The 14,488-nt window shown below is 34.5% G+C and overlaps 2 protein-coding genes across 3 annotated transcripts in view; both read left to right on the top strand.

Annotated features, from left to right (window-relative positions):
- Positions 1-3,777, top strand: part of LOC132299821 (phytyl ester synthase 1, chloroplastic-like) — a 28,553-nt gene extending 24,776 nt beyond the window's left edge. For both annotated transcript variants that reach the window (XM_059796644.1, XM_059796645.1), the window contains 2 exons: positions 3,167-3,252; positions 3,397-3,777. In XM_059796644.1, the coding sequence (XP_059652627.1) occupies positions 3,167-3,252; positions 3,397-3,709 (399 nt within the window). In that variant the 3' untranslated portion in view covers positions 3,710-3,777. The remainder of the gene's footprint in view (positions 1-3,166; positions 3,253-3,396) is intronic.
- Positions 3,778-7,921: 4,144 nt separating this feature from the next.
- On the top strand, positions 7,922-14,216 carry LOC132299819 (uncharacterized). The gene is made up of 2 exons (XM_059796643.1): positions 7,922-8,123; positions 12,700-14,216. The coding sequence occupies exon 2, from the start codon at positions 13,013-13,015 to the stop codon at positions 13,901-13,903; it is 891 nt and encodes a 296-aa protein (XP_059652626.1). The 5' UTR covers positions 7,922-8,123; positions 12,700-13,012; the 3' UTR covers positions 13,904-14,216.
- The last annotated feature ends 272 nt before the right edge of the window (positions 14,217-14,488 follow it).

Genomic DNA, 14,488 nt, shown 5'->3' with positions numbered 1-14,488 from the left:
CTCTTCATCTTCTTCTTCTTCTTCTTCTTCTTATTCTTTTTTTTTTTTTTTTTTTTTTTTTTTTTTTTTTTCTCTAAAGGAATTGAATAGAAACGATGAGCCTGTTTGGTCTGGTTTTCTAAGAACTGAAAGTCAGAAACTGTACAAAAATCTGTTTGGTTGACAATTTAAGAAAAGGTTTGGTTCAGCAACTTTCTTTTATAGTTCTCTAAAAACAATTTTCTGTTTTCAGAGTTCTTAAGAACAGTTTTCAGAAAACTGAACCAAACGAGCCCCCAATGTTTTTGATAGTGAAACATTGTTTTGTTTGGCACATGCATTTTCCTAAAGCTTTTATTTTAGCTATTATTTTATTTTTTCCATGGTTTTGAATGTTGCCGTTTTAAGGGCCAACTAGAAATATTTAATGACGTGTTTTTATTCATCAACTGTATCAATGGCACTGTAACATGTTTGGTGGTCAGTGTTGTTTTGTATTTTAAAGATTCTTAGTTTCAATATAGAACATAGACACAGGAAACCAATACGATACAACACAGATATGCTGACATGTCAAATTATTGAAATGTAAGCTATGGACCGACGATGTATAAATAATGAAATGTTAGATTTATTTACATACATTACAAAAGACAATTATTAGAATTTTGATTATTTTCTAATTTCATATTATGAATTGCACAACGTGGAAGATTAAGCTATGCAGTTGTTATAGAGTTTCTTATTTTATGTATACTAGTCTCAGTACTTTCCTATTATATTTTTTCATTATGCTTGTGGTCTTGTCCCATCTTAAAAAGTACCCTTTACATGCTTGACTTACAATGACCATGCATATAATTTGTGTCTTTCCTAAAGAAAAGATTGGACACTTTGGAATGTGTTCATTTTGTTCATAAGATAATTGGACATGATTCATTTTAAGATGTGTTCATGCAACATAAGTGTTGTGCTAGGCAGCATCTGGTATATATCGGCCAAGTATCTAAAAGAATAAATTATTTTTAATTATGGAAACACCTATGAGGTATTGGACACGTGTCTAGTTGTTTTCATGAAGCGTCAGTGTCTAAGGTATCCAACACAGACATGGAAGCCGCATAGAAGGTTCTGAGATTAGTTTAATTTCATAATATAATAGAGATGCTTATGGTGATAGACTGATAGTAATAATGAGAGAGGTGCGGTGAATAACAACAATCATACTGAGAATAATCCAACCTAGAGTAGATGCAATGTTGGCAATGATGAGTGGATTAAAGGAGTGGCAAGGATAATAAGTGGTGGTAAAGTTGGTAGTGGTCTGGTGGTGAATAGTCAATTGCAGTGGTGTTGGCAGCAGCAGTGGTGATATTGGTGTCACTATTCGAAGTGGTGTGGGTGTTCAAATTTTAGTGGTGGTTGGGAGAGAGGTGTCATCCTTGCCATTGTTGTTGTGGCAGTAGCAATGGTACAGCAGTAATATTCCAATGGTTTTAGCAAATGGGGTATGGTGACTGTGGTTGTGCAGCTGACAGCTGATGTGATGGTGAGCTGTTGCAATGTGAGAGGTGGTGATGAGGGTGTTGTGGTGGTAGTTGTGCCAGTGGTGATGATGGTTGGGGCTGTGTTTTTGGTTGTGGTGGCAATCCGTGCAATCAACCCATATTTGTCCATCCTTAAATACTGCCAAGTGATCCACTCCCATTATTTCGTTAGAATAAAATTTTAAAATGTTTTCAAGGTTTCACACTGGATAATGGCCTGCCCTCCTAACACACTAGACTGAGAAGAACGACTCTATATAATGCCCCTTTTTTTCAAAGTTGTACTAGTGCAGGATAGTCATAGGAACCGGTGGCCTTGAGGAGTCTAGAAACACATGTAAAACTGTAAAACCCGTCATGGGAAGATAATTATTTAAAACAGCCAGGGATACCCATTTTCCGCATAACAGATGCTGAACTTTAATTTAGCCTAACTTTCATAGCAAGGGGAAAAAAAAAAGAACAATAAGAATAATTTAGTTATCAAGAAACTTTTAGGGGCATGATAGTATCTGTGCAGCTTGAAGAGTCTCAAGCAACTCCTTTAGCATCAGGGTGTGGCTTCATGGGTAGAAGTATTTTTGTTGTTTATTATATTTTTTGGTTAAAAGGTTACAGTAAGCCTCACTGCTCAATTATGCACCACGAGAGGGAAATTGAAGACAATGGTAATCACATAATTAAATCAGGATGTTTAAAATGGATTAGTGCTTATGCCAATATCTGTGTGTACCTTTAAAATTGAAAGGTAAACTTTACAAAAACAGCTAATAGACAAGTTATACTTTACGGTACGAGAATGTTGGGTGGCTAAAAAATAACATACTTATAAAATGAGTGTGGAAGTGACGCCAATGTTGAGATGGATATAGGGCAACATAAAGAATAATTAGATATGTAAAATTAGAAATGAACACTTTGTAGAGATGGTTGAAGTAACAGGATTGGATAATCATTTGGAATATAAGTGAATTCACTTTCACTTTCACTTAAGATTTTGCGTCATTTTAAGTGATTCAAAATGCATTATCAAACGCACTTATTTAGATAATCATTTAATCCATTCAGAATTAAGTGCTGAATTGGGTTATCAAACAACACCTTGGGGCCTTTTCGAAAAACAGTTCTCAAAGAACTCAGAACAGAAAATTAAACCAAACAAGCTCTTACTCTCTTCCTTGTTGAAAGTGTGTGCAATGTGTTGTGACTTGTGTGTATCTTTTCATAAATGAGGTGATTATGCAAGGACAAGTTATATTCTATTTTGGTTAGGATATTATTTTTGTTTGGTTTATTTATTTTTTATTTTTTTCTGATTTTTCTTCAATTTCATCTGCTAATACATCCATCTTGTTTCCAGTGCATGCATATTTTTTCCCTCATTGCTGCTTTTTTTTTTTTTGTGTCAGTTTTATGCATTTATGTCTTCTTGCATGACTAAGGACTAATTCCACTATCTTCTTACCACTTGTTATTTTTATTTTTATTTTTTTATTTTTTTATGTTGGACAGATTCGTATGATACACAACTTAACTTTTTTGGTTTTAAATTTGAATTTTTTGAACGCATTTGCATCAACACTCTGCTTATATATCTGATGACTTCCGGTTTGACTCTCTGATCACTTTTGATGCCACAGTTAGTACTTGATCACAACGACCTGATGAGAATCCCGGTAGTTAATGACTTCATTAGAAAAAGTAATCAAGAGGCTATAAGATTGAGGTAACTACTCTTACCTTGACAAAATGCAGTCTTTTCCCAATATTTTTTACAAGCCTATATTTTTAGATTGCTATAAAGCTGTCTAATTTTTATGATCAAAACATTGAAGCTGCATTTGTTATGGAATATATGATTTGGTAATAGGCCCACAACGGATGGTGAGATTCACAACCAAGATATGTTTCTTCCGGGCATTTTGCCCAAGGTACCCGGTCGCTTTTACTATCTTTTTGGAAAGCCAATACCAACAAAGGGAAAGAAAGAGATGCTGAAAGACAAACGAAATGCAAAAGAATTATATTTGCAGATAAAATCCGAGGTTGAACGCAATATTGCTTATTTGATTAAGAAGAGGGAAAAGGACCCTTATAGGGGTGTCATTGAAAGAACTGTATATCGGGCAACTTCCGCTCCCACAGATCAAGTCCCAACATTTGAACCAGAACAACTGGTTTAAAATGGTAGATCATTTTATTTTTATGTATGATAATAGTTATCCATAATACAATATAGTTATATTCATCATATTGTTCCTAGGATAGCATGCCCAAACATGTGCTGAAGTTGGTGTCTGATAAATAGCATGAAAACATTACTCCTAATTGAAAAAATAATCAATTAAAACATGTATTGACTCTTGGGAATTACTCACTCTTTTTGGGGATTGTCATCTATATATGAATGGGATAAGTGCATAAAGCACTTTTAAAGTATACTCCTCGTATCACTTTTACTTTTTATTTGAAGAAGTGTATAAAAAACATCCTTAATTTTTTCATACTGTGCAAAAATATTCCATTTGACATAAATTGGTGTTGTAATACTCGTTTTACCCTTTTGATCTTTCGAAAATAACCAAGGGGGTATATATGCTACTAATTTCATAGTATAGGGGTAGGGGTGTTATGTTTATATTATTTTTTTTATTTTTATTATTTATATATATATATATATCTCTAAACATTTTTATTTTTATTTTTTAACTTTGAGAATTTGTAGAACAAGGATTTGAATTTTTTGAGATTTTTGTTTCCTCTTTTTTACTAATTTTTTTTTCTTTATTTATTTATTTATTTTTCGTACCAGCAGTGTTAAACAAAAAAATAATAATAATAAAATAAAATAAAATAATTCCTAATATTAGTGTGCACTGGTTTTTGGAGTGTAGAAAAATGTTGTTTTATTTAGTTTGTACTTTAAGGGTGTTTTATGCACGAGAGGGGGATCCTCCAATAGTGTCTTCCTTGGTAATTTTACAAAATTATTTATTTTTATATATCTTATAAAATGGTTCAGTAAGTGTAATTTAATCAATTTAAGGATTAAATTTGTCAGAGGAATTTTTTTGCACCAAATTTAAACTTTATGGGTGTTTTTTTGTACATAAAATGTGTAATACGTGTTGTAAACATACCTAGAGGTGTTTTATGCACTTAACTCATATCTGAATACTAATGCATGGGCTGAGAATAGCAAAATTTTTGGTCCAGTAAGGCAATGTTTGTCATTTCCATTGGTTGAAATGACACATGGAAGGTCAAAACCCAAACATGTAGATATATGAGATGCTATCCTGGCAACTAAAATCCTATCTCACATCCTTTTTCATCTAGTTAGTGAAGTACTCTATGAAATTGTTGTGATGTTCAATCCCACGTCACAATATTTTCATTGCATACATCACTAATTGGAGGAGACATAATTATAGTTTCGCAAGAGAGGATTTTAATCGCTATCTTGGTTTGACACATGGGAAGAGGATACCCTCCTTTGTAGGAGGGGATCTGTGCGTCCTCTAGACTAAAATGGGGCGGTTTTGATATATTAGCATAGAGCCCAACACGGCCCTATGTTGGGTTCCGCACCAGTGCACTGTTTTGGTGCACCTGACCCATAAATTTGAATCCTTATACAGGAGAGGATATGGATCCATGATAAAGTTTTGATACACCGGACACAGGTTTTGATCCCTACACAGGAGCAAAATCCGGATCCGCGATACATTATTAAACCAATTCATGGAATCAGAGTATCTTTGGATAATAAAATTTCAAAGGCCATGATGGATTTTAAGTGTAACCTAAGTTTTTATATTGTTTACTAAAATCATCTTAAGATTTGAACTCTTTTGTAATGCTATGAGTTTAAACTTTACCATTACACCAAGTCTTGACTCTGGTCAGAATTAGTCAAAAACTAAAGTTCCCTGTGCCAATAATGCCATATATTGTGATGTTACCTTGTACCAGTTTTTACTTCTTTTTTCTACTTAATCAAGTAGTGGTAAAGTTTTTAAACATTTTACCGCCATGTAACATGTAAGAGCATTTGGTATGCATCATACACCTTCTCTATCTTTTTTTAAAAAAATAGAGTACCACATAAGCATTATTTAATAAAAAATACTTATATGGTACTCTACTTTTTTTATTAAAAATTGTTCTAAGGTATGCAACATCAATATCTCATTATCTATTTATTATTAAATTAATTTAATTTAAAAATTAAATTCCAAAGGTGGGCCATCCACCGGCTATAGCTGAAGATGTTGAGAAATGACACCAAAATTTAACAAAGAAAATGTTAAAATATTATAACAAAATGGATAAATATTATTCATGTGATTGTCTAACTGTGGAGAATGAAATAGGCAATAGCAGGTGGAGATCACTAATTAAGGACTCTATCATTCATCCATACCAGTCCCTTCTTTCTCTACTTTACTAAAATCTACTCTACATTTATCCCTTCCCCCGATGCTCTAGGTAGGGTTGAGGAGTTATATGACAAGGTCAAAAATCTCACCACTAGCTTGAGGCTAACCTAATATATGAAATGTTAAATCCTAACCTTTAAAAAGTGAAATGTAAATAGAAGGGAAGAAACTTCGAAACAAATAGTTTTCCCGTGATATTATTATGTCTAGTTGAACGAGCATGTTGATGTTACCATGGCTTTTGTTTTTCTGCCCAACCCTACACTACTTTTGAGACTTTGTAATAATAGTCCTGTCTTGTAAATGGAATACATATCATCTATAGGTCAGTCAGTCAAAAAAAAAAAAAAAAAAAAAAATGTATATTCGAGCTCAATAAATATTTATCAGTCTTTAAAAATACCATCATACAGTGTTGGTCCTATCAATGCAGGGTGATGAGAGGAGTGGACAGGATATGGACCAAATGTTTGTTTTAGGAGTTCACGTTTTCTGTAATATTCCTACTGTTCACATTTCCACTTTAATTTATTTTATTTTTATTTGTTTCAAAATAAGTGTTTAATTTAATAAATTAATGTACCTTTTTATAATATTACCAGTTTAACATTTTTGTATTAAACATATGCATCACATTATAAACTCACTAGGAGTAAATTTGTTAATTCATTCACTATTAATATAATAAAAATCATTCCTCTAAAATTTAGATTTTCTAAAAAGACATATATTTTGGGACTGAATAAGTATAACATAATGTTGTACTTCATTTGAGGATTCCATAATTCTAACGAAAAGTTCTACAACACTCTGGGGTACCTATACCTCCGGAGTCTCATACCGTTGGATCATTTATTAGGTGGGTTTCACCATCACATCCAACAGTTAAAAAGTCGGAAGTACGGTACCCCGAAATATTATAAAATTTTCTCAATTTTCATAAGTGTGAGGCTTGTGGACTGTTAAGTGCAAAACAACATCTTATCCTACCTCTTGTTTTAGTAAAGTGGTTCTCTTGAATCCAAACCCACATATTTAGTCTTGAAAATGTAAGCTTTCATTATGCCAAGCACCCATTGCAACATTTCCAATATCTAAATGCACACAGTGTTCCAATACCAATTTATGGAGGTGGCTTCTTTGCACCACATGACACCAAGAAATCAATTGTGTGAAGATGAAAAAAAAAAATAAAAAAAAAAAAATAATAAATTAGGTTCCGTTTATTTCGACGTAAAATATTTTCATCGAAAAAGATTTTCCTTTTTCAAGTAAAATATTTTTTTATTTTTACTTTTTTGGTGTTTGACAAAGTTTTAGGTCGAGGTTGAAATTAAGGCCATCGGGCGGGATGTATAAAATAACTTGCCCAAAATTGATAGGTAAATTATTTTGTTAGGTTTTAATATTTTTTTCTTCATAAATATTTTACGACAATCAAACATCAAATAATAAATAAATTAAAAATTAAAAATATTTTACAGGAGGTGATGTTTCCATTTTTCACCATTTTTCCATTTTTCGGAATTTTTGTCGTTGCGAGGGCATTTTTGTCTTTTGTCGTTTTGCGTACCGGACACTGTGGAGTGTGCCGGTTGTGTCTACGAATTGATTGGGGTATTTCATTGAGTTCAGGATTCTTTAAAATGCAAGGTTGTCATTTTTGCATTTTTTTTCGCTTTTCGAGCCGAATGGTCCCGTGTGGGACCCGCTACAGGAATTGTTGTACACGGGGATTTTAGTTGGGTCTATTTGCATCATATTTATTTTATGTATTGTATTTAAAGTGATTGTGAATTAAATGTGTACATATATGTATGTGTGTGGTGTAAAAAGAAAATAAAATTAAAGAAAAAAGAAATTATTTTGGAGGTGGGACCCACCACCACTTTAAGTGGTCATGAGACCACATTCTTGGTCTCAATTCTCTCTTCCTCTCCCGCTGGTTCCTCTCTCACTCTCCTTTTTCTTTTTCTTTTTACTTCAAACTTTAAACATTGATTCCTCCTTCATTACTTGGAATTTTTGAAAGCCGTTTACGGTAATTCGAAGGGCACGGCGAGATCTTCACATCCATATAAGTAATTTCAGTTTTAGTGCATTATAGGGATTCCCGTTTTGAGACCCATTTTGGAGTTTTTTTATCCTCCTTGAGGTAGGGGTCTCTAATTTATGTTTTCTTGTGCCTATGTGAGTTAATCTCTTGATAATTGTTGTTAGCATGTTTAATTGGTGTTGATTATCCAAATGATTTAATTGTGGTGTACAAAGTTCTTGATTTTATGTATTAGTTGATTTGTATGAAAAGCATGCCTAAGTGTTGATTTTCTATGTTTATGATGTTGATAAATTGCTAGAAATAATATATGGAAGCATGTGTAATTTTCTTAGAATTATTGTAAAGCATGCTTAATTGTGTTGTATGAAAATTCCTTATTATCATAGCATTGAAAGTATGAGACATGTATGCATTTCATTGGGTATGAATGAAGGCAAATTATTTGAAAAAAAAAAAAAGAAAAAAAAAATGGATTTTTGGGAAGAAATATTAATTAAATGGTTTTGAGAAAACCCGGTTGTCGCGGAGTCACCAAAGAGCCGGTGTGTTAATTAACCTAGAGGGAATTAGGGAAAACACCCTGGCATGGTTGAGCTATCTGGCCCCAAATGATGTCGCGGGGGTACCAAGGGTCAGGGAAAATAGCCAATCCTTCTCTCGTGTCACTGCGGAGTCACCAATGGACGGATTATATTAACAGTTTGAAAAGTGATGGATTTAGATTTTGAAAATGGGGAGCGACATACATGGCATTGCATATCATGGCACGGCATTGTTTATTTGAAAATTGGAATTAATGTTGTATTCTCTCCCGGCATAGCATGACCCCTATCCTTTATTCCTATTCATTGTTTGGATTCACGGGTCACAAGAGGTGTGTTTTATGCACCACCTATTGAGCAATTTTGCTCACCCCTTATTATTAATATTTTTCAAGACACGGAAAGGAGGTGGCGAACAACCATCCACCACAAGTTTAGACGGGATTGGAAATTCATATTTTTTCTATTTTTGTTTTACAACTTTAATATTTTGTAAATATAAATTTTGACTATTCTGTAAAACTTTAGTATAATTTGTAATTAGATTATGTTCCTTGTAAAGGAGTATGAGAATAAGTAGTGGACTAGCACTTCCATATTTTTTTATTGAAGGAATTGGAGGGAAGGGACTTTAAGTATATGTATATAGTTATTTTGGAAATTGGTATATTGTTTGCATTGTGCGTTGGGACATGATAGATTAGTTTATGGTCAAGTGAGGTCATTAAAATTTATTTTTATTTTTATTTTTATTTTTTTATTTATGCATTTCAACAGGTTATGGTAGGACCCTTTTTTAGTAGAGGTCATGTCGAATTTTTTTTAGAATTAATATCATTTTAGGGTCGTGACACATCCAAACAAAAGGAGTCTTGCCTAGAAAAAGACAAGTAAGTAGAAGACAAAATAAGTTTTCCCTAACAGGAACAAAACTTTCCCTGATTGTTGCCTTGCTGAATGGGACCATGAAGTAGTGTTATGAATTTACTCTCTTAATTCCATTGAACTTTGCAAGATGTGATATAAAAGACAGACAATTCAGTGTGTATGTGAAGCAGAGGCAAAGGGAAGTGCTTGTAAAAAGGTAATGGGAGTCACAATCCTTGGATAAGCAGAATATGATTCTTCCATATCTCCACTGGAAGAGTCACAAAAGGAATATCTAGGTGTATCGAAAACGAAGAAACTGAAAGGAAATTGCAGAATATGATTGTTGTACATTTCTCCCTTGAATGTAGCAAACGGTTCTTAGTGTTCGAGCATTTATTTGACGGCACATCTTGTGTACTTCGTGTCAGAGGGTTGCACAGTGTCACTTCAACAAATAAGGAGAGAAAAGAAAAGAAAAGAAATGATAGAAAAGGAAAGGAGATGAGATAAGATGATATTGTTAATTACTTATTGTGTTTGGTTTATTAATAAAAGAAAAGGAATAAAATGATAATAACCATGTTTTTAGAAAGAAAATTCTTTTAATAAATTTACTATCACAAGGACAAATTTGATATTAATAAAGTTTCATTAGCGCCCCGCCCCCCCCGGGAATTCGGAATTCCCTTGGTAGTGCCCTTTGGACCCACCCCAAGTTACAAATTGAGAGTACTGCAACCAGCCCCACAATGACAGCACCGATTAAATCATAGATTATAATGGGTGTGTTGTGATTCGAAACCGAGACATATTAGAACCCAGCCCCTTATCTTACCACCATCACCAAGCCACGGGGGCAAAAAATGTTAGCCTTTCCTTCCATTTCTGGGAGGACAACAAAACCAACAAACACTTCATACCTAATTTGTATCATTCTGAATCCCTCAGTTGCCTTTCTTTTCCTTTAGTAATTTATACCAAACATAATATTTCACTTTCCTCCATTGCCTTTCTTTTATTTTCCTTCCATTACCCTCCAACCAAACTCTGATAAATGCTCCGTGCTATCTTTACAGCTGAGGGTCCTTGCCCCCCTCCTCCAATGGTGCCAATTGCAGTATAAAGCAAACAGTGACTCTGCCACCAACCATAACAGAGAGCCATGCTTTAGAAATTGGAGCAATATAGTCCTATAAAGGGACATCATGCCACTGCTTTGGCAAGATTGACAATGCTGAAATAGTTTTTTTTGTCCCCTCACAAGAAACTCATTCACACACTCACTTTTTGCCCTCGACCTTTAACTTTGGAACGTAAGAAAATACCGCTAGGCTACATATGCTTGTGATGCAGTACTGAAATAGTTGAAACTCTAGGTAATGAACTCATTCATGTGTGAAGTGAATTTAAATAACCATAGTTGATTTGATAAAAGCGAGGTCTTTAAGAATTTGTGCAGCTAAGTTACAGTGGCTCATATACTGAACTGTTTCATTGTGGACAACTTTATCAATACCACATCAATATCAATTCCAAAACATATATTATACATTTTATGAATTTTAATACTGTATTAGTTCATAAATATATCAAACAATGTGATAAGGTTGTGGATTAACATTAAATTAAGGCTCGAGAGCATTTAACATCCCTGTATGCATATAGTTCATATAACCTCTTATATGTTCTGAAAACTCCTAACGTTTGTTGTTGGGGCAAATAAGGACCTCCCGTCAATTGGCTATTAATGGGGTGATAAAAATACTAAAATACCCTTACTACAATTAAAAAATAAATAAAATAAAATAAAAATTAAGTTAATGTAAAATTACTATTATATCCTATATTTTTTAGATTTATAAACAACAGGGAATTGCGTTTTGGGAATCAACAAAGGGTAATTTTAGTCTTTATTAAATTTAATCATGTGACATGAACATGTTTTTTTAACGGTGTATTTTTAACTGTAACGGCGGAAAAATCCTTCTTTGCAACATTTTTAAATTTTTGAAGGAGTTATTTACCCAAAGTAAAAGAGAGGTATTATTTGCTAAAAGACAACCTTAGAGGTGTTTTAGATACTTAGCCCTTAAATTAATCAAGCTTTTATGAACAGATAAATGAAGCTTTATGGTACAAAGTTGGATCTTGATTCCAAATGTTGGGATTTTACTGGGAAGCAAAACTCTGTTCCCCCAACTTTTACTTTTTCAGGACCCATCTATGACAACCCCTTTGGGGCAAAAACACCAGCCCTACCAAGCTCTTTACATCATCAAGAAATCTCACCTTAATCTTTACGTTTTTTAGCCTAGGGAATGAGAGACCTTCGACAAAATGCTATTATGGGAAGATTCAACAATCAAACTTCCACTAATTTGGAAACATGGTTAGAACAAGAAATGGACTGAAAATGGACATCATGATGGTGCTATACATGCTAGACTGCATTTTCTTACTTGTAGACAAAAGGAGTGAGACCCATACGAATAAGTACATACATTTCCCACTCCTTTGTTTTTATGGATAAAAATGTAGTAATTTCAAATAGAGAACTGCTATGGGGGCCGAAAGAAAATTTTTGACCAGTTTTTGCTCATGGGTTGTGAATCTTAATTAGTCTCTTGTATCCCGATATATAAGGGCACTTAAGGTTGGGAGTAGTGAAAGACAGATAGTGAAGATTTTTGCCGGATCTATACCGTGGATGTAGGTTGTTGCCGAAATATGTATAAATCATTGTGTTCTTTGTGTGGTGTGTTTTTTTTTTTTTTTTTTTTTTTTTTTGTTGTGATTCTTTATTCTATCTGCGGTCGTTTGTCAACAAAATGGATAAGAAAGCATAAAGTAAACAAATGTAGATTGTAGAAAGCAAATGCGAAGTAGCTTCATCAACAAATGATGACAACATTTCAAGACACCAATTCCTGAGATTTATATAAATGTATTAAATTAGAGAAACACTTACTTCTGTGAGCAATCCTTTCAGAGGTTTCCATCAGTCAAAAAAGGTGTAAACTTTAATAAAGAGAGAGAGAGAGATCATATGAGTTCAAATTCCATTCAAGTGATAATTCACTTTGAAAGTGGAGATAGAGCTGTTTTCACTCAGTGTCTCAATGCCCCACTAATAACTCTTTGTCTGGTTGCAACTGTTATTCCAATTCTTTCCTTGTCAAAACAGAATGAAATATTCACTACTTCTCATACAGTCAAAAGAAATTCTCTTACTTTTCTTTATTCTCTTATTGTGGATGCAGTGAATTCTTCACCTAAAGACCATTTGCAATCTTGTGCACAGGGCAGCAATGGAGGTCACTTTTCATGTACAAGCATAATTTGATTCTTCTAACCTTTGCCGTAATGGAAGGACCTTATCAGAATCTTAAGGTGCCGTGGGAGAAGAAGTATACGGTCCTCACACACCATAATCGAATCATTTAAGCGAAATGGGACATATCTTTTCTATATAAGGAGAAGTTGCAACATCTTTTGTTAAGTAAGAAGAAAGTGTTTGAGAGTTCTTCAAGGTAGGGAGGGAAAAAAAAGTTTCAAGAGCTCTATATTTGAGTGATGTCTAGGTATGGAAGCTACACCACCTACCAAGGGATGGACAATCGTAGCGATGATTGGAACAGACCAAGCTATGTTGGAGATGACTATTCTGATCATCTCTGTCGCCCGGTCATTGTTGATGCTGAGGGAAGGAAAAGGCCAATCATTTCCTACACTCCCACTGCCACACAGAGCTATGTCACAAAAGTGGAGAGAATTGTTGAGCATGTCCGCACACCTATTGTGACCACTGAATACCAGTACAGCACTCCCACAAGGGTCGAGCCTCTGAATGAATATGGAGTTGTCAACAACAAATGGGGCAGGCCTTCGAGCCCAGTCCATGATCGCCCCCAGAAAGTCGAAGAATTCATCACCAAGGTCCAAACTGAAGTCAGCCGCCCTGCTAGGACCGGCATTGTGGGCACCTGGCGCAACCCTGCAGGCACCAATGGCTATGGTGATCAGTATAATAGCTACAACAACAACAACAACAGTGACTGGAACAAGCCAAGTGGCAATTACAAACACGATGAGAGCTTGGCTGATCCATTCATTGTCAACAAAGAAGGTTGGGGAAGAGAGAGTACTCCTAAAGGTTGGACTAGCACGCCTGGTCGTGATACCCCACTTAGCAAGCCAACTAATGACATTGGCACAGCTGTGGAGTACCTGAAGGAAGCTTCCCATTCTCCATCTATCACTTCTCCTCCACCACAATCGCGTTTTGGTGTACCGATCTCGACAACGCCAAGAAAAGAGACATACACAGAAACCATTGACAGCAGGGAGGCTGCAAGGAGATATGGCAACTTCAATTTTTCATCTAGGCCAAGGCCAGCTGAGAATTACATAGGGACCATAGACAGTAGAGAGGCCGCGACGAAGTACAAAGGCGCGCGGGTTTAAAGATGGAGGTGGACATGATTATGCCTACAACTATAACTTGACCTCCATTGAAGGCTCTTTGATATTCTATTATATAGGTTTGTTTGGGCTTCTCCAGCTACTCTACCAGTGTTTGTTTCCCTCCCTGTTTGTGTTATACTTAAAGTTGTGTTATGAGTGTTTATGTCATGATATTAGTAGTGAAATAAGCTTTATAGTAAGTGTTTGTAATAACCAGAGTTATGGTAACCTGTGATTGCTATGGAGAAGAGGATGTATGCTATAAGAAAATAGTAATTATAGTGAAATTATGGAGTACTATAGTTTCTTTAAATTCTCTAGTTCTTAAATATTTTTAAAATTATGGTGTTTTTGCTCAAAAGGTCAGTGTTTGGATCATTATTTAATTTGGCTTGCAGCTGAACAGATCCGTTCATTTTTATGCCCATTTGGTAAGCATGTAAGAAATTGACAGTAGAACTAATTGTCGAAACCTATATGGCCTGTTTGGACCGCAAGTTGTTTATTGTTGACTTGTGAGCACTCATCTTTCGCACCATCAGAAATTATTCAGTGTGTGAAACAATTAAATATGTTTTTAGTCTA

This window comes from Cornus florida, unplaced genomic scaffold, assembly GCF_030987335.1.
Source record: "Cornus florida cultivar Cherokee Brave unplaced genomic scaffold, ASM3098733v1 CherokeeBrave_3.0.0_Hap2_Chr03, whole genome shotgun sequence".
Classification (NCBI taxonomy): domain Eukaryota; kingdom Viridiplantae; phylum Streptophyta; class Magnoliopsida; order Cornales; family Cornaceae; genus Cornus; species Cornus florida.
Note: the sequence above shows the minus strand (reverse complement) of the source record. Positions and strands in the feature narration are given on the sequence as shown.